Source organism: Lissotriton vulgaris, chromosome 7 (genome assembly GCF_964263255.1).
Source record: "Lissotriton vulgaris chromosome 7, aLisVul1.2, whole genome shotgun sequence".
NCBI lineage: Eukaryota > Metazoa > Chordata > Amphibia > Caudata > Salamandridae > Lissotriton > Lissotriton vulgaris.
The window spans coordinates 601,603,569-601,629,160 of record NC_141695.1 but is presented as its reverse complement, the minus strand read 5'-3'; the positions used below and the strand labels follow the sequence as shown (position 1 = coordinate 601,629,160).

General features: G+C 44.0%; 1 protein-coding gene across 1 annotated transcript in view; it reads right to left on the bottom strand.

Annotated features, from left to right (window-relative positions):
- Window positions 1-25,592, bottom strand: part of FBF1 (Fas binding factor 1) — a 615,519-nt gene that overhangs the window by 408,281 nt on the left and 181,646 nt on the right. The window contains exon 12 of the mRNA XM_086930722.1: window positions 19,943-20,076. Coding sequence (XP_086786848.1) covers window positions 19,943-20,076 — 134 coding nt within the window. The remainder of the gene's footprint in view (window positions 1-19,942; window positions 20,077-25,592) is intronic.

Below are 25,592 nucleotides of genomic sequence, written 5' to 3'. Positions count from 1 at the left end.
ATGCAGAAAACTCACTAATCTGTGAAGATGGCCACGAGTAAGAGCAGCAACAGAAGTTTAGGAGTCCAAATGGTGTAAGTGAAGCCAGTCACAGATCAGACAGTTGGGTAGACGCTGACAAGCTGCAGCGCACAGAAACTCACGTGGATGCCAGTGTGCATCTGCTTTTTATTGCAATGATCTAACTTTACCTAGAAAATATCCTCAGAGAAATCTGAAGCAGAGTTCCCCATGCTGTTTTCTCACAAGCAGCACGGGTACCGATGCCTGCATTCTAGCCACTAAAGGCTGACTCCTCAACCCGGTTCTCCCTTCAAGACCCGCTAACCATCTCTGAGATCCTGGAAAGGTGATCCTCGTGACCCTGGAACCCAGAAACCCGACGGTGGAATTGTGCATGGGTCCAGCATTTTAATAGCGGCCACGTACTTTTGTTTTGACGATCCGCATGTAAGCAAAGTTGCGCGTCCGCCATTCCCTGAAAGCGCACAACGGGCCACTTGTGAAAAATAAAAAAAGTAAGATAAAGGACCCGCGTGCAAACAAAGTTGTGTGGCCGCCATTACAGTAAAGCGCACCACGGGACGCTTGTTAAAAAACAAAGTGGGGTGTCAGCCATTACAGGAAAGCGCACAACGGGAAGCTTGTTAAACAAGCACTAAACTGACATGAAAGCGAGGCCATTAAACTTAAATGACAGTGGGTGACGTGCTCGCGCTATAAACATCGAAGCATCCTAATTAGCTGTGCAGAACACAAAATGTGTGGCCGCTATATTACAAGCTACAGCTCATCATCCTGTGCTGCAACACTTTTAAAAAAGAGTTCTCCTCAACAACCCACGAACCATGGAAGTCGTAGGAAAACTGTAATTGGGCAGTGCTGCTTCCAGAAAAAATGGAAGTGACACATGGCTGCATCAACCATTCAGAAAACAGCAACGTAGAGTGACACTGCACCAAACCAATGGTGAGGCAGCAGATGGGAGCAAAGAGGCAGCAGGAGGGACCAAAGTCATTTATGGAAAACTTCAGGTCTTGCAGACAGCGCATGCACGCTACCTAGGCTCGACCTAAAAAGGACAAGAGGGGCTTGGCCAGGTAATCAAAAATGGCAGGTTAGTGACTGAAGGTCACCACTAGGCAACCACAATGTAGCTGTGTTTTAGTCCTTTCACAAAGTCTAGGGCAGAGAGAAACCACTCATCACAGAGGTGAGACTGGGAATGGCACCTCCGCTTGGGAGTGACAACTGTAGCAAAGTAGCTGAGGGGCAGAGTGCGATCCTGCAAGATGATGGCTGCATGCTCATGGTGACAAGCGGAGTCTATCTAGATAGGACCACAAGTCCCAAGAATGAGGTTTGTTAGACCTAAGGACTGAAATGGCAGGTGGGGCAGAGATTATCATTCTCCTATGTAATTTCGCACTGACTCAAGGCATGAGTGTGTATTTGTAGGCAAAGACACTGATCAATCCATGGGACACATTTTATCCATACAGCTGCACAGCAACTATAAATGTAGAACCTCTTCCCCACTTGGCCACTGGGGAAAATGCTCTCACCCCTCAGATGACAAAGTTTGCCAACTCTCTGCTTGAGGGTGGGGTGGCCTAGTGGGGATTGTGATGTAGCATTCCCCACCTGCACTCTTCTATTTGGCGGATAGACACAGGGGTCATCCACACCACAGTCCTTTTCCCAACGGAAGCAGAGTGACTAATCTTGGTCCACTGGCTGTGTGTGGTCTTCCTCACACACAGGGACCAGACCACTGTAGGGTGCAAAAAAGTTACTCTGAACCATAGGTAAAATATTGCCACACCCCAGGAGTTGAGAAGAAATACCTCATAAATACGCCGGTGGCATTTGTTGTTCTCAACCTGCTCTGCTGTCTTTTCCCATCTTACCATGAGTAGAGGATGAGGGAATAAAGACTTAAACATAAAAGATGTTCCCAGCAGGGAGCCATCTGAAAGTTTACTAGGTATCCTGGAAAGACCATAATGAGAAACTCTTATGATGGTTTAAACAATATATCCCAGATAAAACAGGGAGCCATTTTCAAAAGTTTCCTTCTCCAAGCCTTTCAAGAACTTAAAGACTAAACAGTATCAGTGAAAGTGGAGCTATGAGTAGACATCTCTGAGCAGGACGATAGAGTGCATATGCTGGACGAGAACACGATGAGCAAGTCAACAATTGTGAGCACCTCCAAACAGGTATGCTACAGATGGAAAAGCAACACATTATCCTGCAATCATTGAATAAAAAATAAATCTGCATCCCAGGCTAGAACAGTTAGGTTGAAGCAGGCAACAAGGGCCAGTGTGTATTTATCTTCCTGGAAAGTGCAGGAGAAGAACTCATTAAGTGTGGTAGAGCACACAGAGGGGTTCCAATGTCACTAGGCAGTCATTCCGCCTGACAGCCTAGTGAGAGTTAACTTCTTTTCCGACAAGGATAGGATCATGGACAAAGCACATCATGGGGATCAGTCTTTTACACTGGCGCACAGTTCTTTTTAGAAGACCTTTTCTCAGTGATTCCGCAAAATGCAAGGCATTTAAGCATGTTACAGATCTCCTATGGAACAAGGGCATCAGGCATCGATGAGGCCACTCATTTACACCGTGTTTTTAGGGGGAAGAAAACCTATGTGTCTTTTTCTCACTAAAGGAACTCCAGTCTGCATTGGGACTAGACCTTGCAGGGGACAGAGGCCCTATTCTGGGAAAAAGTGAATCCAGCTGACAGTTTACGAAAGACCGCACAGGATCTGCCAGAAATGCAGTGGGAATTATATGAACTTAGCTCAGATGACAGTGAATAAGGAGAGAGCACTTTCAACACTTGTACGGGTCAGTGGAGATTCTGACACTGACACACAAGAAAACAGTGACTTGAGGCGAGCAGCAGCTGCAATTGATAAGAACACCTCCAGCTACTCCTGGGGCTTCACAAGACAGTGGACACATAGATATTGGTGGTGGTCCACATATGTGGGAGCTGGGAAGGAATTCAACTGGGTTAGGGTCAACCGGGCTGGACACACCCAAATACTTTATTTTTTAAACTCTTAACCTATTGCCTCTTTTAGGGTCTACAGAGTTGTTCAGAGTCCTTAAACTTCCAGAGGCATCCTAGTGGTATTCAAACTTTGCTTAGTTGTTTATTATCACTGTTGGAATGAACTATGGGTATTGATGAGAGATGAAACTGGGAGGGGAAGGGAGAGAAACCTGACATACAGCATAAAGTATCCTCCCCCCACTTCTCAAACACCCACATATGGAAGATATATCAGTAGGTTAAAGCAGGGAGAACAGTAAACTGTGACATGATGATGCTACAGGTAGTTGCTACATACATGACTGAACCACCCAGTCAAACACTTGAGTGACTTGTAGGAGGTATCTGCCTTGGGGTCAGGCATTTGCTTACTTCAAGAGACACACTTTCCACAAAATGGTCAGGGGAAAATAAGCTCCTGCCAAATCACCAAAACATACTTATCTTCAATTTCAATGAAGGGAATATTGATAAACCGACTGGTGACAGAAAAGAGACAAGGTTGGTGGGTAGCAGTCAATGGTGTATTGGATGGCTGGCTTCTGTGTATGCTCCTAACAATGGACAAGAAACCTTTCTGAAAGAGACCACCCTGGTCATAGGGGAATTTGCCTTGGATCCCGTAATCCTGGCAGAGGGGATATCAATTTGGTAATGTGCTCACAGAAGGAGCACAGTTGAGGGGATGGGGGAAATATCGGCTATGGAGAGGCAGCAGTTAAAGGATCTGGGGCTGATTCATGTCTGGCACCACGAAAAGAGACACACTCTTCAACCTCATCGATACACTCAACGTGGGACAGCATGTCACACTACAAAGGCACATACTCAATCTAGTCTTTTCAACATCACGAACAATCTAATGCTAACCACAAATATGCCTGAACTGGACTGACAAATCTGCAACCCCTATCTTCCTGATCACTGTACTACCAACAAATCAAGGAAAACACAAAAGAAAAGACCAAACCTTCTGATCCTTTAATGACTTCTCCACAGAAAATCTAATAATTGAACTCATCTCTTATTCATTAGCTCCAAGTCCAATGCCAACACCATTCTGAACAACTTCAACAATTTTTGGGAAGGTTTTGTGAAAGTCCGTGGCCTAATTAAAACACGTAAGTGCAAGCTGAAGCCTTCAGCATCCCTGTATTCAAAAGACCCTGCTGAAAAACAATCTATTTGCAGACAGGAATGAAAATTGAAGAGAAACAGAACCCCTGAGGGCTTCTTGATATTGAAGGCCATCAGCGTAGCAGGCAAATGGCTCATCGCATCAGCCAAAGCAAAGTACTATACCATCACCATCAAGGAAGCCACCAACTGAAGCAGAACACTGTTAAAGACAATCAAGAAAATTCCTGCCCACCTATTTATCACACTCCAAAAAAACTGCAATGCCATCAACCTCTTCTTCAGGGAAAAAATACAGAAGAGACAACAGCAAGGCGAGGACACCAAGCCTGGTCTTTACTCACACCCAGTTCCTCTGGTAGAATCCCTTAATGGTCAGCCTTCAAAGCCATATCTTTCCCAGATATGGCAGACATACTGAGTCCCTAAAATCCACTTCTTATGAAGGTGACGTATTACTTGCATCCTTCATTAAAGCTTTCTGGGGAAGCACTCTTACCCCTACTTAACATTGTTAGTGCCTCCCTCATTCAAGGCATCTTCACAAAGCTCTCAATTCAGGCCAGATCCTCCCACTCCTAAAGAATCCTACACTAGACTCTGATGACCTCACCAACTACTGGTCCATCACTCACCTACCATTCATCTGCAAGATAATTGAAAAAACTGTCTATGTCCAACTTCAAGATAATATCAATGCTAACAATCTCCTGCACGGCTACCAGCCTGGCTTCAGATCACACTGCAGCATAGAGACCTCCACCGTACACATCATCAACGATGTCCTCTTGACCACAGATGAAGATGCCCTTGCTTCCCGATATTGCTGTGTCTCTCAGTTCCCTACAACAGTCCACCATCCCACCCATATATACACACCCTGGAGTTGTGAATGGGATTCACCAGACATGTCCGTTAGTGATCCTCCTCCTACCTTTCCAATAGACACCAATTTGTTCAATGAACACCTCTAGGTCACAAAAAATCTCTCACATGTGGAGGTCCCCTAGGTTCAATACGGAGTCCTATCATCTTTAACTTTCACCTGGAGCCTCTTAGCGCCTTACTCACAGATAACAGCATCAATATTAATAAATATGCCGCTGAAACACAACTCTACTTAACAGTTTCATCCGCTTCAGACATCCAATGCATGCACATGATCCAAACCTGGATGTCCAATGCCTAAGCTCAACTCAACCAGGGCATGATCCCTATTATTTCCCAAGAACAACGAACAAGATACACTATAAATCTGGCTCAATGAAATGAACTTTGATGGTTCACCAAATGCCAAATCACATGGATTCAACCATGGGCATCAAGCTCGCCCTCAAATAACTCATTACTTGAAAAAATTAAAATAAAAAAAAAAAGACTTTCTGTTTTGAGCTTCATCTTTTGAAGTAAGTCAAATTGTTTGTTCCAGAAAGCAACTTCAAAAATGCTGTCCGTCTGTTGCATCTGGATGGTGGTAATGCCCTACTCCATGGCCTCCACCCTGGCACCCCTTAGAGGCATCCTATAAGCCGCAGCACATCTCATCCAGGGCATGAAAAAATATGATCACATCACCCTCTTGATTGAACTCTGTTGACTCATCACCCTGCACCATACCATCTTCAAAACTAGCTGTAACATTAACATAACTATCACAACCAGCACCTCTGACTTATCTTGCAGACAAGTTCACCATCTCTCCGTCGACTTGCAGCCTCAGTTGATAGACTAAGTGTGTAAAATAGAAAAAACCAAGAAACTAGGCCTTTTCCATCTATGTACCTAGGATCTGGAAACACATTCTCTGTCTCCATCAGTTCTACCCCTTCGCTGTTACAATTTAGGAAAGAGTCGAAGACTCAACTCTTTAAAGAACACTACATCACAATGTATTAACTGTCCTCAATCCAGCTTCCTCTCCCAATTACTTGATGATTTTAAGCATATTTTTGACCATGTGCAGAGCTCTGCTGCCTTTTGGCTAGGCTCAAACTACAGAAATACCACACATATATACACTTCAATCTGTGTAGCAAATGCTATATGCATAAGAGACCACAGATCCATTGTAGGAAATTGAAATTTTTTCCGCATGCTCCCGCTGTATTTTTCGTCTTTTACTAAACCTTATATTTTTGCTGGTTTAGAATTCTTCAAACTTCACCTCTGTTAACCAGTGGTTAAGTGCCTGTGCTGCCACTCTAAACATGGTCTAATTGGCATATTCCTAATTGATATATTTAACATACATATAAGTCCCTAGTATATGGTACAAAATGCAGCAAGAAGCCTGTAAGTTAAACTAGAGGACAGCAGCACCAGAGAACTTGGGATGAAAGCTGACCTCGGGATCAGCACCAGAGTGCCAACAGGAGTGGCCACAGGAAAAATGGTTCAGGTTCCCCTTCACAGAGGGAAGGGGAATTCCAGGATATACAGAGAAGTTCCAAAAGCAGTCCCGAAATTGTATAGAGAAGAATTCCCAGACCTCAATGTTATAACCGTCTCCATTGAGGGCACAAGAAGGATGATTCTGTATTCCCCAGGAAGCCACCCATAGGTGGCTTCCAGGTCAGTCTCCTTGTGGAGACTGGCCACTCGACAAAGGTGCCCCTAGGAGGAGAGGATAGAGCAGGCCTTAGTATACATTAGTTGGGAAGTTGACCTAGAATGTAAGCTAATGATCTTGGAGGGTGGTAGCCGTCACTTATGAGGTCACAGTGATTGGGTAAACCTTTGTCACTGCTCTGCGGTAAACATGTGCCAGCCAGACCACAGTGGTAGCAAGGCTGGATTCCCCAGGACAGATCTGTAAGGTGACCCAGGCCAATTGGTAGGACTTTTTCCGCCTTGTGGCCATGTTATCCCTAGAATGGGAGAAGGTCCTTCCTTAGAGGAGGGTAAGACGGACCTGCACCAGGCACCCCCATGCATGACACAGACACAGTGTGTCACCCTTGAGGGGTACTATGCATCTGCACTAGAATCCTGGACTGCCAGGCACCTATTCAGTCCCAGGGCACAGACCCTGAACTGACAGGCCATCTACAAGGTGTAAACCCTTAGATGGCGGAAGAAAGAGTGGAAGGAGGCTGTATAGCACCCAAGGGTGTCTCCCCCATCCACTCTGAGAAGCCTAAGACCAGAGACCGCAGGAGCAACTGGAGAACTCCTGGCCAGCCCCACTGCTAGAAGGTTGACATACCCAAGGCATTAGACTGGAGCCTCCACCTGGCAGTGTATGGCCAAAGTTCTGGTCCCTCACACTGTCAGTCGCTTCTGTTGGCTATTAGCCTTTTAGGCAGAACTTACCCTGGGTTGGGGGCAGAAGTCTGACCTAGGGTCAGAATTGGCCAAATAATGTTGTTGGCCATGGCAGTACTTTTCACCTATTCACCTACTGGAACACATAAGTGAGCTAGCTAGGTTTAGCGGTCTTCCAGGTGGGGTCTTCTGGTGAGGGGAAGGATTTCATAAGGACAAAAATAATGAGTGTTAACAGAAGGGTACAGGTAAGTTCAAAGGGGCATAGAAACGGGCCATCACAGAGGTGACAAACTGGCAATGTTCTATCGCCTGAGCAGGGAAGCCCATCAAGGGATTGATTAGTCTACCCATAGCTCTTGGCTGGGGGCGGCCTGTGAGGACAGTCACATTTTCAGTGTGGTCACACTGTACTTTTCTGGACCGTATATTTTTGCTAGTTTTAGAACTCTGTGCACTTTACCGTTGATAACGTGAGGTAAAGTGCCTGTGTTCCCCCATTAGGTATGGTTGAAATGGCATAATCCTAATTGATATATTTAACTTGCATACAACTCCCTAGCATTCAAATGTACCAAGGGCCTGTAAGTTGTATGTCACCAACAGACTGCACCACCTATTGTGCTATCCATTACAGAGGCAGTGGAAAGATGGCTTTAGGACTACCAGTGTAGTTTGACTGTAGCAGTGTAAAAACTGGAAGTTGACCTGTCAAAATAGACCCCTTTGACAGGTCAAAAAATCCTTTAAAAATATTAATAAATTATTCCATGTAGTCCTTGTAGTTACCAAAGGCAGGTTGCATGGTATTTAAAAGTAGGAGGTGTAGAATTTAGGCCCAGATGTACAACCATAAATTGCAAGCACAAACAGATTTGCGACCCATTTGTGCATGCAAAATGACCCAGGGTCATGTAAAATTTCTAAATAGCGAGTCGCAATTTATTTGCGACTCGTTATTTAGGAATTGGGAGTCACTATTAGGAAGGGGCATTCCTTTTCTAATTGCGTCCGCAAAGCAATGTATAAAAGTTTTGTGACCGCAATTGCGGTCGCAAAACACTTGCAAATTACCACCCTCTACAAGAGGGCGGTAATGCAGTCTCAATTTGGAAGGGATCCCCAGGGGACCCCTTCAACTTTGTGACGGTCTCTAAAAATATTTTTTAAGGGCAGGCAGTTGCCTCAGGGACCACTACTTGCCCTTAAAAAATGAAATGAAACCGTTTCATTTTTTCTTTTTTTAAAATGCATTCAGTTTTCCTTTAAGGAAAACAGGCTACATTTTAAAAAATAACTGCTTTATTTAAATGCAGTCCCAGACATGGTGGTCTGCTGAGCCCTACAAAAGGGGGTGTTGATGGACGGGAGGGCCTGTCATTGCCAAAGGGCTCGCAAATTGCGAGAGGCTCATTAATATTTATGAGCCTCGCAATTTGCAACCCCATTGGGAATCGCAAATAGTGTTAAGCACACTGTTGTACATGCCAAACAGAGCCTTGCAAATTGCGAGTCGCAAATGAGTCGCAATTTGAGAGCCGCTATTTTGTAGGTCGTACATCTGGCCCTTTAATGTTAACATGTCCTTTCAATGACTAGTGCCCATAGCTATTTTTAACTGTGGCAGACCTAGCTGTCCTATGTAAAAAAAACAGCAGTACATACTAACACCTTAATACAACATTCAGGGAATGGAACTAGCTAGAAAAATAAGTAAACAACTATTTTTATTTGAAATTAAATTCAATGGTGGCCCTAAAACCTAGTACACCTAGACATTTCCTTGGGGCAGCAGAATATGATTAATACTAGCAAGAATATTTTATTGTATGGGTGTTCATTTCTAAAAGGCCATGTCATGTAAAAGTGAAAGATTGCTATTGAGACCGCTGGACTGAAGTCGTCCACAGCCATTCCTCAGTCTTAACACAAAAATAACCTTTTAAAAAATATATATATATTTACTAGTAGCACATTATATTTACTGAGTGACAGTAACATGAAAATTCAGCTTTTAATCTAACTGGCTTTATTGTAATACAATTCAGAGACTAAGGCCGATTCCTGGAACTGTTGTACCACAAAAGATTAGGGTTTTATTTTAAAACTAATCTGAATTCCTCTGTTCGTTTTTATTTAAATTTGAAAACACAGGGGCTTACCTTAGTAGTCAAGTTAGGGATCTTAACTAGTGAAATAAAGAAAAAAAAATGTATATGTGCATTGTAATGAAAAGAAGCTCAAACTAATCCACACATTGGGGCCGATTCCGATTCGGTAAAATCCCGCACGAATAGCCGTACAGAGCATTATTCCCATACAAATCGTATCCTCGAACGTCCCCGTACGTACGATGTAGTACGATGCGTACCCAAAGCAGTTCTCCGTCCGAATCGTACCAAAGCCCGTACGACTCAATAATCTGTACGAATCGCATCCGGAACGCGCAGTACGCGATGTCCGTACGGATCGAAGCATCATTTTCTGACTCAGCAAGTACGATTCGTCCAGTCAACACTCCGTACGACTCTTTTTTTACGAGAGCTCAAAACGTCCGGAAAAGCAGAATTCAACTTGAAATGCGTGCAAACCGGACCCCCGATACGGTTCGTACACCCCATGATCGTAGGTGTACGGTTCGTACACCTCATGATCATAGGGGTACGGTTCGTACACCCCATGATCGTAGGGGTACGGTTCGTACACCCCATGATCGTAGGTGTACGAACCGTACACCCCATGATCGTAGGTGTACGAACCTTACACCCTATGATGGTAGATGTACAAACCGTACCCCTACGATCATGGGGTGTCCGAACCGTACCCCTACGATCATAGGGTGTACGAACCATACCCCTACGATCATGGGGTGTACGAACCATACCCCTACGATCATGGGGCGTACGAACTGCACCCCTATGATCATAGGGTGTACGAACCGTACCCGTATGAATTGCTCATACACGACGTTTACCGTACGAATCGCATACTAATTTCCCGGTCCGGATCGTACTTGTCGGGTCGTACGGCATGTTTACCATTCGTACTGTTCACTTTCAGGGTCCTTATCTTATGGATTTTCCCTTGCTTTTCATATGGTTCGCAACAATTCGGACGTATTTTTTTTACTGCGGATCGTACTACGCGATTCGGATGGATTTGTACGATTCGTACGGAAACGGCTACAAATTCGAATCATCGTACGGATTTGTTTCCCAAATCGGAATCGACCCCATAATGTCTATGTGCCCAGAGTTGAAACAGGAACTGCAGAGACATAGCGAGCCTATTTTCTGGGACAATCGAACAAGTTATTTAATTTTGGTAACAATCTTTCCACCCAATGTTCTTTGGTGTGATCTATATAAAAGCTTAGAGTCAGATGTACTAAGAATGGATTTGGTAAAATATATCGCAAATTGCGCACTGACTTTTACTGAATCCATTCTGTTTTTACATCCAACAAACAATTGAGAAGGGTCTAAGGGCGGGTTTACCGACCAACCAGGTATGTGCCCCAAACACAATATACAACAACAATTAATACCTGGGGGTCTGAAATCATATAAGTAAGTCAGACAGGTTGGATCACAAAACCAAGACTACGCAAAATAACACCAGTGAGAAATAGTTAGTAACTGCAGGCCTAGTCAAGGCTCAAGAGCACATGGAGAAAAATAGTTCCCATCAGAAGCCACACTGTACCGCCCTCTTTGTCATCATTTGGGTTCTCCTTACCCAGGAGACGAAACGGCCGGTCAGTTGTTACCGTGACCGAAAAATGTGATAAGTGGGAAGTACAGAAAAAATGCAAGTGGCTAATGAAAAAGCAGTGTATAGTGATTAGGGTGAAAAGTGAGGGGTAATAAGTGAGGGGTAATAATAAAATTAGGTGAACTGGGTAGAAAAAGAAATGTATTAATATCTCCCAATCCCTAAGATTAAAAGGCAGGTGTGAGTGCGGGTTTGAAATAATAACCACACTTTTTAATGGTCAACATGTTTCTGCATTACATAGAACAGAGTTTCTAATGCATTCTTCAGGACCTTGTTGGAAGTACACTACTGCTTTGTGAATAATAATGAAAAAATATCACCTGAGAGTCCCAGGCGTGCTCAACCGTATACCATGTATGTTGGTTGAGAGGCTTCACCCCACCTGGCTGCAGCGCAGGTAAAAGGAGCACCGCTCTTTCCGTCGGTGTCTCCGGGCAGTCTTCAGTACTGCTTGGGGGGGCCTAATTTTATTATTACCCCTCACTTTTCACCCTAATCACTATACACTGCTTTTTCATTAGCCACTTGTACTTATATGATTTCAGACCCCCAGGTATTAATTGTTGTTGTCCATTCTGTTTTTGCCAACCGACCTCTGTACTAATAAGCCGGTTCGCCAAAACCCAATTAGTAGTGTGTCTTAATTCAACCTACCTCATAAATATCAATGAGGTAGGTCGCATGCTGTGACACACTATAAATCCCAGCCATCAAAGGGATGGTGGCCTGCTGAGGTCAGCAGACCACAATGTCTGCAGTTGCTTTTAAATAAAGCATTATTTTGTTAAATGCAACCCATTTTCTATAAAGGAAAACTGGGTGTGCTTAAAAAAAAACCTGACTACTGTAACCGACGTTTAAGGTTGTATTCTTTTAAAAAAAAAAAAATCAACATTCTCAAATGGGAAGGGATCCCAGGGGGACTTTTTCAAGTTTGACAATGGCTTACCATCACATTTGCCTAGTCGGTAAAGCTTAAATGTTTTGCAACCGGATTTTGGTCACAAAACATTAATATATACCATTCCAAATTGCTATTTGAAAAAAATAACCTAACCAAGCCTGGTTCAAATACTGATGTTTGTATTTGATTGCAAACCCAAATTGTGATTCGCGTAACATGTTACTGAATTGCAATTCGGGTTTCTTACATGCAAAAAGGCCTTTTTGAGGTCTCAAATGGCCCGATTCTGTAAATCGGACCTTCTGCGAACACAAAAAAGCTTTGCATAGCTAGCCGTTTGGCTCTCTTTGGGTCCAATTTATGGAGTCTCTCTTCCTTTGTAGACGGATGAGGTGGAGAAAAGAAAGCAAGAATGGTGACATGAAAGAAGAGTGAGCACTTTCAGCAGAAAGGAAGCTCAGGTACTCAACACCAACTTATCTGGGAACAATTTTATATCAAGTCAAGTCAAGTCAAGAGATTTATATAGCGCGCTACATACCCATAGGGTCTCAAGGCGCTAGAGGAAGGGTGGGGAATTACTTGTCGAATATCCAAGTTTTAAGTTGCTTTCTGAATGCTAGGTGGTTCTGAGTAAGGCGAAGGTGAGTGGGAAGTGAGTTCCAGGTTTTATCTGCCAGGTAGGAGAAGGATCTACCTCACATGGTGGTTTTGTTGATGCGAGGTACAGTGGCAAGGGCTTGGTTGGAGGATCGTAGCTGGCGGGAGGGGGTGTAGAAGGACAGTCGTGTGTTGAGGCATTCGGGTCCAAGTTCGTAAAGTGCTTTGTGTGCGTGGGTTAGGAGGCGGAAAGTAATCCTCTTATTTACGGGGAGCCAGTGGAGGTTTTTCAGGTGACCAGAGATGTGTTCTTTACGCGGGATGTCTAGTATGAGCCTGGCTGAAGCGTTGTGGATGCGTTGGAGTTTTTTCTGGAGTTTTGCGGTGGTACCGGCGTATAGGGTGTTTCCGTAGTCCAGGCGGCTCGTGATCAGTGCATGGGTGACCGTTTTTCTAGTTTCGGTGGGGATCCAGCGAAATGTTTTTTTGAGCATGCGAAGAATGTTGAAGCAAGATGATGAAACGGCGTTGACTTGTCTGGTCATCGAGAGTGAGGAGTCCAGGATGACGCCCAGGTTTCGTGCGTGGTCCGTCGGGATGGGTGCTTTTCCAAGGGCCTCTGGCCACCAAGAGTCATCCCAGGCGGAGGGGGAGGTGCCTAAGATGAGGACTTCTGTTTTGTCTGAGTTCAGTTTCAGACGGCTGTGCTTCATCCACTCGGCTACTTCTTTCATTCCTTCGTGTAAGTTGGTTTTGGCGGTGTTAGGGTCTTTGGTGAGTGAGAGGATCAGTGGAGTGTCATCAGCGTAGGAGATGATGTTGAGGTTGTGTTGGCGAGCGATGGCCGCAAGGGGGCTCATGTATACGTTGAAGAGGGTGGGGCTGAGTGACGATCCTTGTGGCACGCCGCAGATGACTTCAGTGGCCTCTGACTTGAATGGTGGGAGGCGGACTCTCTGGGTTCTTCCGGTGAGAAACGAGGTGATCCATTCCAGTGCTCTTCCTTGGATTCCGACGTTTCTGAGGCGCTGTAAAAGGGTGCTATGACAGACCGTGTCGAAGGCTGCGGAGAGGTCGAGGAGGATGAGGGCGACTGTGTTTCCATTGTCCAGTAGAGTTCGAATGTCGTCTGTTGCTGCGATGAGGGCGGTTTCAGTGCTGTGTTTGGCTCGGAAGCCGGACTGTGAGGAGTCGAGGGATCTGTTGGTTTCGAGGAAGGTGGCGAGCTGGTTGTTGGCAGCTTTCTCGATGACTTTGGCCGGGTATGGAAGAAGCGAGATGGGGCGGTAGTTTTTGAGTTCGGTGGGGTCAGCTGTGGGTTTTTTCAGAAGGGCGCTGAGTTCTGCGTGTTTCCAGCTTTCCGGGAAGGTGGCGGAGTTGAGGGAGCAGTTGATGACATCTCGGAGGTGTGGTGCTATGATGGAGTCTGCTTTGTTGAAGATGTGGTGAGGGCATGGGTCAGTTGGGGATCCTGAGTGGATGGAGTTCATCAGGCGGATGGTGTCCTCAGTGGAGATTGGGTTCCAGTCATTAAGGATGTTCAAGGGGGTGAAGGTCTCCTGCAGAAGGTTGGGAGGGTTGGTCTCCGGGTCGGTTGTCGAAGCTGTTGTGGATGTCTGCGATTTTGTTGTGGAAGAATGAAGCTAGGGAGTCGCAGAGGGCTTGAGAGGGGTGATGTCATTGGAGTTGGCTGATGGGTTGGTAAATTCTTTGACGATGTTGAATAATTCCTTGCTGTTGTGGGCGTTGTTATCTAGTCGGTCTTTGAATGCGGCTTTCTTGGCAGATCGGATTAGTTGGTGGTGTATGCGGGTGACGTTTTTGAAAGCGTCCCTGGTGCTGGTGTTTGGGTCTTTTTTCCAGGCCTTCTCGAGGGAGCGACAGAGTTTCTTGGATTTCTTAAGATCATCGTTGAACCAGGAGGCGTTTTTGCAGCCTAGTTTGATTTGACGTTTTTTCAACGGTGCTAGGATGTCGGCACTGTTGGATAGCCATTGGGTGAGGTTAATGGCTGCTTGGTCGGGGTTTGAGGAGTGGGCGGGGGGGTTTAGAAGAAGCGATGAGGAGATCTGGTCGATGGTGATTTTGTTCCAGTTTCTTCGCAGAGTGGGTTGAGGATGGTTGTGGATTGTGGTCTTATTGTAGATAAAGTGAACGCAGCTGTGGTCCGTCCAATGAAGAGCTGTGGTGTGACTGAATGAGACATGTTTGCTGGAGATGAAGATAGGGTCGAGTGTGTGACCTGCAATGTGGGTGGGGGTATTGACAAGTTGTTCGAGTCCGAGGTTGGCGAGATTGTCCAGAAGGGTGGTGGCGCTGCTGTCATTGCTCTTTTCCAGGTGAAAGTTGAGGTCTCCCAATAGGATGTAGTCCTCAGAGGGGAGGGCGTGTGGGGTGATAAAGTCAGTGATGTCGTCACTGAATTGTGCACGGGGTCCTGGAGGCCGGTAGAGGAGGGTGCCTCTGAGTGTGGTCTTGGGGTCGGTGTGGATCTGGAAGTGAAGGTGTTCGGCGCTGGCAAGGTTGACGTCTGAGCTGGTTGAGATGCGGATAGAGTTCTTATGGACGATAGCGATGCACAACCGGGCACAAAGTGAAGCGCCAATCTGATAACAAAGCGCAGACTTGGCAGTACAGCACAGAGATTGCAAAGCGCACAATGCACAAATTTAAAGTTACAAGTAAGACGAGCAAAGCAGGCAGCGGCAGTAATGCGGGGGAAAAGGTCGCGCTGAGGGTACAGTTGGAAAGCGCTACGATACCACGGTACAGCTTATAAGGTGGGATGACAGAAAGAGCCTGCACAGCCAATGTTATGGCGATGAGAAAGATCATTTTCAACATCAGAAGCCTTAATGGACAACTGTGCAGCGGCTTAAAAGGGGTGCACATCAAAAAAGTGAGAACTAAATTCAAGACTCACTGTTACATTACAAAGAGTTTTGTTGGGAACAAGTGGCACACTAATCTCATCACAACAGGTGATTTAACTATAGAAGGCTGATACAGCAACCACAAAAGACGACAGAGCAGACAAATAGCCTTTAACAATGCCCAAAGCAAAGCTCTGCTGGGCCAGAGACAAAACAAACAAAAACAATAATGACCACTTGGCTTGCAGTGCATCATTTTGGGGGATCCCACACCAAGTCACAAATCTGTTCTAAAGGCTGTCATGCACCAATTTTATAAAGGGATGCCTCACCAACAAACTCAGGAGGAAGGTGAAATGCGGTCAACAGCTGCTGCTCCATCCCCATGCATGGACATGCAGACTGCACAGGGATGGGTGCAAGACCCTGCCCTACTGCTGAGACAGAAGATCTTTCCTAAGTGGCAGCTTGAGCAGAGGACAGATACTCATGTCCATGATTTCCAGGTACCATACTTTCCTGACCCAAACCAGTGCCACTTGAATAACTTGGACCTGGTTGTTTCTGATCTTCTTCAGAACTCATGGCAGGAGAGGTAGAGGCAAGAAGGCATACAGGAGTCCTAAGCTCCACTCTAGGTGGAATAAGTCTCTGCAAGGGTATCTTCTTTAACACTCCTGTATGCAAAAGTGTGGACACTGCGTGTGGTGGTGGAGAAAAGATCGAGCAAGGCTGTAGCTGCCCATTTCTGATCTGCTTAGCGTTAGCGCTTGAGTTTGCCTGCCTTACATTTAGAGATCACGTCAGGGGGTTCACCACCGGAGAAATCCCCTGGAGGTCCAGCCATTTCCAGAAGCGTAAAGTCTCCTGGTACAGGACCAAATACCCCACCCCACACTGCTTGTTGCAGTATCCTATGGCAGTAACGTTGTCCGTGGGCACCTGCACCAGCGTTCTTCTGATGCTGAGCAGGTAGGCTTTCAACAGCAAGCGAATCACCTTCAACTCCAACAAATTGATGTGCAGTCAAGCTTCTGCCGGAGACCAGAGGCCAATTCTCCCCGATGGCCTCCCCACAGGCACCATAAGCATACTTTGCGAGTGTCTGTAAAGACATCTGATAGAGACTGTCCCTACATAGCTTGAACCCGATTGCCTGAGGATGTGACACTGCCCTTACATATTGGTAATCTTTTTTGCTGCAAAGAGTCTAGAAAGACCAAGGAGTATCAATTGATTTGTATCTTTAGGCACGGAAAGAAAGGAACTAACATCAGGGTGCATGGGTGGTGCTTATATGCAGCTCTGCTCGTCAATTCTGGAGCGGAACGCCGTTAGCGCGGACTTGCATTATGCCACCTGCCAACACACAGGAGTGCTGTTTCAAAGTTTCAGGATTCAGTCTGATACCTGGGAAAATTCTCAAGTAAGGAATAATCTGATGTAAGATGTAAACATCAGAAATAACTGTACTGTTAGAGTATCAATGATGGTTTTTAACGATGACCAATCTGTAAACGTCTGCTATCATCCATTTAATTTTTTTAGCTGTTATGAAACTGTAAAAACATCTCATCTTATTTCAGTTGAAGCAATTTTTATTTTAAATAAACTTGCTATTTACATCCAGCAAATGATAGTGAAAAGAACACTTTTTAAATAGGTTAACCAAGGTAAGTTAACATTTGCTTTAGATTGCTTTAGAATAAATCACACTAAGTGACTTCAAAACTCAATTATTCCTTTAAGTGTAAAAGTGGGGAAAAGGAAATCTAAATGTTCTTTCCATATTTATAAAATGTGTTGCTTTCATACAGTGTGCAAGCAGTGTGAAGAATGCTTCAGCGCGCTAATAGAAAACATGATCAATAAATCATGTCAGATATATACGTTTTGATGTATTCCTGACATCAAGTTGACTATTTTGAATTATAAATGCTTCTAAAAACAATCTATTCATTTGTTAATGTATGCTTCAACATTGCCTGGTAGGTATGTCCACAGGCATGAGGGTGCCTGCCCAGACATGTTTTTGTATACAGAACTATGAAATCGGCACATATCTTGTAATTAGGAACGATCTTACTTTAGGGTGTGATGTATAGGTTTTAAAAAAATAACGTGTGTATGGCTTTTCACAGGAAGGGTGAGGGGTGACAGGATGATATTGGCCACAATTGCCTAGGGTAGCAAGCACTCCATGGACGACATGTAGAGGCCATCTCGCTTCGAAGCTGCATATAAAAAAACGGCAAACCGTGATCTAGAAGGGTACAAACTCATTTAGTCCAGATTCAAAAGTTTACCAAACAATCATATTTCATACAATTGGGATAGTTCTACTATGGAACCTGAACACCCTTATGCTAAAGAACCAGGATACCCTTGTAGGTGATAGCATGCTTTACAAATAAACATAGCATAACGAGTACCCTGGTGTATATGCACTCTCCATACCAGTCAACTCGTCTGCTTTGTCTACGGGTATAGTAAAGATAGATACCACAATACACTTGAAGTCTTATAGCCTTTCCCATCAAATGGTTAGTATGCATATTAGAATTCAGTTTTACTGATCAGACCCACTCCCCCTGAGTGACCATTTTACAGGTTGAAATTCATTTTCTGTAAATGTTTCATAACTGGTATTAGACTCTGCTTTGGATGCATACGGCTCATCTTCTGCCTCACTGTATGTGCTAGAGTTGTTGAGACAGTGCATACCATCTTGCTCATATTCTGTGTGGCTGCACTACATTATGCCGATATTGGGCAACACCCTAATGCCTTGCATTACTTAACAATATGTTAATCCCTAACACAGATATAGGTGGCTAGCACTTGCACTGCCAGTAGCAAAAACTTAAATTATAGGACACCTTCTCTGCTAGATTCATAAAAAAATGGCTGATAGTTCACTGTGAACGCATCACAATCAAGACCAATGAGCAGGCGATTATCTTCATTCAGATGAGGGAACCATGCCTAAACCCTCACTTGTGAAGTCTTAATTGGTATATAGCAGGCCTGCAAGGTTTAATGTACGGTCTTCTAATAGCTTCTGCACTCTTTGTCCTCTGATCCCTCATTGGAAGAAATCAGTCCTTAATATTGGGATCCAGGGTAGGTCACGTTGTGTCATGATTTGCCCTGCTTAATGGGATTGGGATGTTGGATCATAGGAGGACCCCACTCTAGAGCAGATGACTTGTGGAAGGCATTTGTATATCAGCTCATGAGGTGCCAGGTTGATGTGGGTGGGGTGACAGGATCTCTTAGCTTTTTGATTAATTATAGAGTTGGATGTATGCAGTTGACAACCTATAATACTTAGTTTCTTTGTTCATGTGAGTGCAATGATAGTATTATGGTGCCGGTTTTAAAAATTGTTTTTCGCAGTTTCTTGTAGATTGGGAGGATATAATTCATATGTCCATTTTATGAGATTACTGACGTTTTTTTTTAAAGAATTCCTTTGGTATAATCAATAAAGAATGTATGTAAAAACAATCATTCAGCTTTAATGTGTGGGTTGAGTGGGGTGGTGGTTTAAGGTAGGTGAGGTATGACACAGCAACACAATCCCAAACAGCCCGAGCTATTAAATTCACCTTTTTTAATTATCACTACAAGGCACCATCGCAGAACACTTCTAATTTTCAACTGCCCCTCAATATTATAAATATGTAATTAGGCGCACTATAGTTAGGTCAAAGAAAAAGCTGTATTAAGTACAAGGAGGTAAACAGAAAAACAGAACAAGAAAAACAGAACAAGAAGAACAGAACAGGAAGTTAGTGAGTGAGGGGAAGGAGTTGAAGGTGGGATGTTGAAAAGTAAGGAAAGGATGGCAAGTTGACCAAGAAGTGAGGATGGAAAAAAGAGAGCAGTTCAGGGTGTAGAAACTTAAAAGAGGAAAGGTGGTATAAGAGAAGAGATAAGGAGTAGAGAATACGTAGTAGAAGCAGGAAAGGTGGAGTGGCATAAGTGAAGAGTAGAGGAGGGGCAAGAGTGACCAAACAAGGCAAAGAGATGACAGAAAAATTAAGAAAGATAGATAGATGAGGTAGAAAGGGAAATAGAGGAGATAAATGAAATGGAGATAAATGGGGCATAAGACAAAGATGGACATGGTAAGGAAGAGAGTGAAAACCGAAGAAGGAAATGTGGTGGGAAGTAGAAGAATGTTTCGAGACGAGTGAAAGACTAGGAACGCAGAAGAGTAGAAGGAGTGGGGTAGTAGGCAGAGAGGTAGAGATGTAGGAAAGAGGGTCCTATCATATGATGTAGTCTCGCTTTAAAGTCAAGCGTTCACCTGGTTGCTTTTGGTACTTCGGGTCTAATTTGAACTCCTTCTTTTCTCCTGTGGTTGGTCGCTCAAGAAGCTTGGATGTTGTTCCGCGCCCAAGGAGCTCATCCAATTTGGAACGTGCTGGACGGGGTGGTTCACTGGTGGAGTCAAAGAGACGCAAAAGCTTTAGACATGGGCATATGTCATGGTGGTACACTCTGACTCTAAAAGAAAATATGGAGTTGCACATTTGACATATATGAGGGATCTTCCCATGCAAGTGGATACACACTGGAGATACAGTTGAATTACAGTGGATAAGGACAATCATACATGGACAATGTTGCTTAAAAGGTGGATCCTCACAAACCCAGGGAATGAACACATACAAAGATGTGTGCTGGACAAAAACAACAGACTATCTATTGACCTCAATCTTCCTTCCAACTCTGGAACCTAGGTGTCAATTCTAAAGCACATTAATCATTCAGCTCCCTTCCCTCCCTCCTGGTACACCATATATCATTAAGTGACTACTTCCTGTTTTAAATCCGTGACACCAGGTGCCCCGTTCCTTTTTGTAAACAAATCTAAATACTCCAGTCCGCCCTACAGTAATGTCCTCTCTGGACTATTGCAGGACAGGTTCATGATTGTCTGCCAATACATTACTAAATAGGGTACAGAAGTATGCATCGTACATCATTTTTGGCCTTATTTGCTTCATTTATTTTCCTAGCCTTGAATATACTGCACTGGCTCACAATCAAACAACAGTCTGACTTAAACATCTAAACCCCATTTGGAACTCTTGTCTGTAGTGTTAAATGCATAGTGCTTTGATACTACTTGACTAGCCTGGTCTCTAAAATATTTCCATAGTGAACGATCTGAAGCAGAGACATGAGCAGCCAGAGACCTGGCCTAGTCACCCCATACCCCTGCCAGACTCTCTTCTTCAGTACCTTCTCCCTAGTTATACACAACTAAACAGACAGTGTGAAGATAGATCAAGTGGAGGAAAGACATCTCCTCTAAATCCAACATAAAATGCTGAGTCCGACAAGAATCAGTACTGTCTCGGTTACTTTTCAATTTCCATCTGGACCTCTTTTCAAATCTGATACAAGAATACTAGTGTCTGATCTCAGCATACACCAATATGATGAGACATTCAGTTTTACCCAAAAACGTACTGTAAAGCTGAAGTCATGACACTGAAGACAAGCCTCAAGAAGCAAGAGCAATGGATGTCTAGCAACTTCTTCAAACCAATAAAAGCCTGAATTTATACTCACCACTCCACAGATTAAAAGTAAACTGGACACCATATGCTGAAAGAAACCCATGCTTAGCAACTTTCGCCCAGCCCTTGCCTCATCTATGAAATTGCTGGATTTTACCATTAATATGACACATTAACCTTATTACCCAACATCAATCAATTATTTGGCTAACATTTTCTTCCAAGCTCTGAAAGAAAGCTAATGATCTTCCGAATTGAAAATGGCAGCCAAACCACTGGTGATCTCCTGAATTGACTATAGCAATGCAGTACCCTCAGGTGTTGGTCATTTCTATCACACTCCTATCAAGGTGGTCTTCAAAAATACAACTCAACTATCCTACCATAAGAAAATCCGATCACATACCAATATTAAATTAATTTCATTGACTACCTATTTAAGCCTCAATACCATTCAAATTCAGCAGCCTTATTCACAAAGCTCTTCACCAAGACTCCCTTGCTTTCTTGGCATAACTTCTCAACTTATCTGGTGGTCAGCGAGGACAACACATCAAGATATCACTCCTGCTACAAACATTAGAGAAGAACTCTTCTTTGCACTCAAAAGCAGTCCATGTCTGAAGCTGTGACCTGCTAATAGAGCTCTCTTTCTGTCCTTCTCATAATTAAGCAGATTTACTTGCCAGATACATTTGAAGTACGTGTACCAGCATGATCTTCCTCCCTCATGATCCCCTTCCTTCCTCTCAAGTAAAACCCCTTTTAACTCCATCACATGTAAAGCCCACTTACACATTTTGAGCTACAACTGCAATACATACCAAACATCAAATATTATTAATAAGGACTAAAAGAGTCAAATGTCACTATAATGAGTTACTTTAACTAATTTTCATGTCTAGTCTTCCTTTCTTCTGGATCTTGGAACCAGGCAGGCAGCAACACAAAACCCAACTAAACATGGGTTGATGAAGGGAAACTACCATTCCTTGCAAAATGTTTACAGAAACCATTTGAAGTTCACTTACTGGATTTTCATAAGTAACGTTAAGCCAGGCATGGCAGGCATAGGGCCCTTACATTCCCTTAGTTCTTAATGCTTGGGCAAGTATAGCTTTCTGATGGGAAATTACAATACATTTACAGCACAGTAAAAGGCTAATTAAATATTGCAAAAGTCCACCCACCTGAATATCAGAGCTTATCAGGTTGAAAACTAAGTAAAAACTGCCCCTTAGCATCTGGGTGATCACTAGTAAAGTTCAAGGTGATTGTAAACCATCACTCAAATACCAAGTCCCTAAGCTGGGCCATAAAAGGAAGGGATGCAAAACCAGAGGCTTCTGCTAACACAGGTGGGCATTCCATTGAATGAGGGGACTACTTTGGTCTTGAATGTCTGAGAATCAGATACATATGGGTTACCAGAATCATGTGGCAACTCAAACCCGGTCGAGAACTATTGCACCTACGGCTAAGAACTTTTCTGCACGTTACGAACATGTCCCCAGAAGAAGGCATGATTTAAATGCCGAAATGCATTGGGATAGTTTGAGTGCATTTATTGAACCGTGATGACATCATGAAATGTATACTTGTGAATACAACGAGATGCATGAAGAACATATGATTAAAAATTAGAGCATCACCAACGTTTGAACTTTGCCATTTATTTTCCATAAACTGTGAAAGAAACCTTTATATAAGGACATTTGAGGAGCCCGGAGGACATTTCTCAAAACTGAGAGTGCTACCCCCCCCATATTTACCACGCCTCTAGCCAGAAGGCGATTCTCTGGAGCACCTTACAAAAAACAAAACTCAATTAAACAGCTGTGCGCCTAGTAACAACCCTTTTCAACTCTAGAACATTCTCATCTACATGACTTCTGGAATCGGAGTTTATGGGCTGGGAAGGTTAGGGTATGACAGAATTTACAGCAAAATAAAAAAAATACTTACTAGCAATTCTGGTAATCTTATTCCTTGCTCACACTCCTTAACAGTAGATTAGATAAGCTTGATTTCAATGGCGAGATCAGAAAATGCACATTATAAAACGATTATCACTAAACCTTTTTTAAGAAGCGGGCCCGCCCTCAGACATACCTCTGCCAACCCATGTTTCACTAACTGTGCTCACTCCCTTTCTACCCGGTTTTCTTTTCTTTTATGAGTAGATGAAGAACAACATATATATATATATATATATATACATTATATATATATATATATATTATATATATATATATATATATTTTTTCTTTTTTTTTACAGAGTTTTATATAGCGTGAACTTGAACCGAATCGGTTATCAGAGCGCTTTACCTAGCACCAGTTGCATTACATGAGGACACATTCATTTTTGTTAGGCACAGGGAGATTAAGTGATATGCCCACAATCACAAGATGTTCAGCGTCATTGCAGAGAGTCGAACCCAGTTCCCCAGATTCAAGTTCGACCACCCTAGCTGTTAGGCCAACTCCTCTCCCCAATGAAGTAAGTCTCCCTCCTTCCACTCTGGTTTGATATAAACTATGAAGCCCAAAACACAGAGAATTTGCTGAGTAGCCTACACACAAAAAGCTGTCAAGGATACTTTTGCAAATTGAATAATATTTCTTGAAACCTAAATCTAAAGAATAGTGTTTGGCCCGAGTGGCTGCAAAGAGATCTCTGAAAAGGATCCAAATGGATTGTTTTGCTTCCTGTACTATAATAAGCATGAAGTCTTTGACAAACTAAATTCATAGATTTAACATATACAAGAAACAAACGTCCTGTAAATGATGGCTTTGGCAATTTTTAATCAGGCATTTACCACCAATCGCTGATACAGCTTAGTAAGGCCACATAAGTAGTTTTGTTCTCTTTCTATAAAACTGTATTTTAGATAGGCTAGACCTCTACAAAGTATGTTCTGTGGAATATGAGAGACAAATACATTTCAAAACAGAGGGAACAATGAAAAGTTACTAATAATGTACTTCTCCAGGATGGCTCTTCTCTCTGAATTAAAAGTAGTAGAATACTTCTTCACATGTACAACTTCGCCTGGAATGCCTTTGGAACATAAAACAAATCTAAGAATTATATTCTCTGTCTTCATGTGTGCCTTCATGTGTATCCTGTTAAAAAACTGTGCAGCAGGAAATGGTGGTCCTGGAGTATGTTGTCATAAGTGCAAAAACAAAACATCTTTTCTCCTTTAAGAATTCCAAACATCATGTATATGTGGGATTTTTTTTTTTGATAATCAACTTTATTGATTTTTAAAAACAAAAATGAAGAAATTCATTGGTAGCAGGTCAAGCATTATGATTGAAGAAATTACATCCAATACTTTCGACAGAGGATACAGTTGGCTCAGCTGGATCAGATGTGACCCTCCCACCACATAGTAGACAGAGAAGATCACTCGAACTCTCACACAGGTAGCAAATTGAACCATTTACCCCACACTTTACTGAATAGTTCAGGGCACCCCCTAGCCTCGAAGAGGGGCTCTTCCTGTGCTCCACACCAATCCACCCCCTCCTCCATTTCCGCATGGTGGGTGCTTTAGCCTGAGACCAGAGCGCAGCTATATCCCTTTTCGCCACCGTCACAGCCGTCCTCAGGAAACGTTTATCCGCCCTGGAGCCATCAAGACCATCAAACACTCCCAACAGCAAGCACTTCGGGACGTGGGGAACCTCCCATCCCAGGGCCTGTGTAAGCTCGCGTTCCACCCCTCTCCAGAACGGCGCCACGGCCGAGCACTGCCATACCTTGTGATAGAAATCTGCTGAGGCAGATTCGCAGCGAGTGCAGGTCGGAGAGCGTCGCATACGGGCCCGGTAAAGGTGAGCCGGAGTGAGGTATGCTGCATGGAGGTAGTAAAGTTGGACTAGGCGAAACTTGGCAGATGTTCTCAAGGTTTTAGGAGCCATAAGAGCGTCCCGCCAGTCCGCCTCTTCCAGGGGACCCACCCACCCCTCCCAGCGAGCACAGAGCCGGTCTAGGGACGCCAGACCGTTGTTTACCAGTGACCGGTATATCCGGGAGACACCCCCCACCCCCCTCCCCAGGTTCCCCATCATCACCTGGGCCTCCAAGGGGCTGAATTCCGGGAGAGAAGTGGGGATGGAATGTGAGTTCGGAGGGCGTGTCTGAGTTGGAAGTATTTATAGAATTGGGAAGGAAGAAGGGCGTGACATTGCTGTAGGTCTGCGAAGGATCGCATATGGTATCCAACCCACACGTCCCCAAGCAGTGAGATCCCCACTAGGTCCCAACGACGAAAATCGTGCAGGGACGAAACCTCCCGCAGCCATGCCCCAGTCCACAGCAGCGTCTGTCTGGTGAGCCTCCGATCCCATTGCACATGTCAAAGGGCAGTGCGCCAGGCCATGAGCAACGTCCTAGTGACGGGGTAGGTCTTGT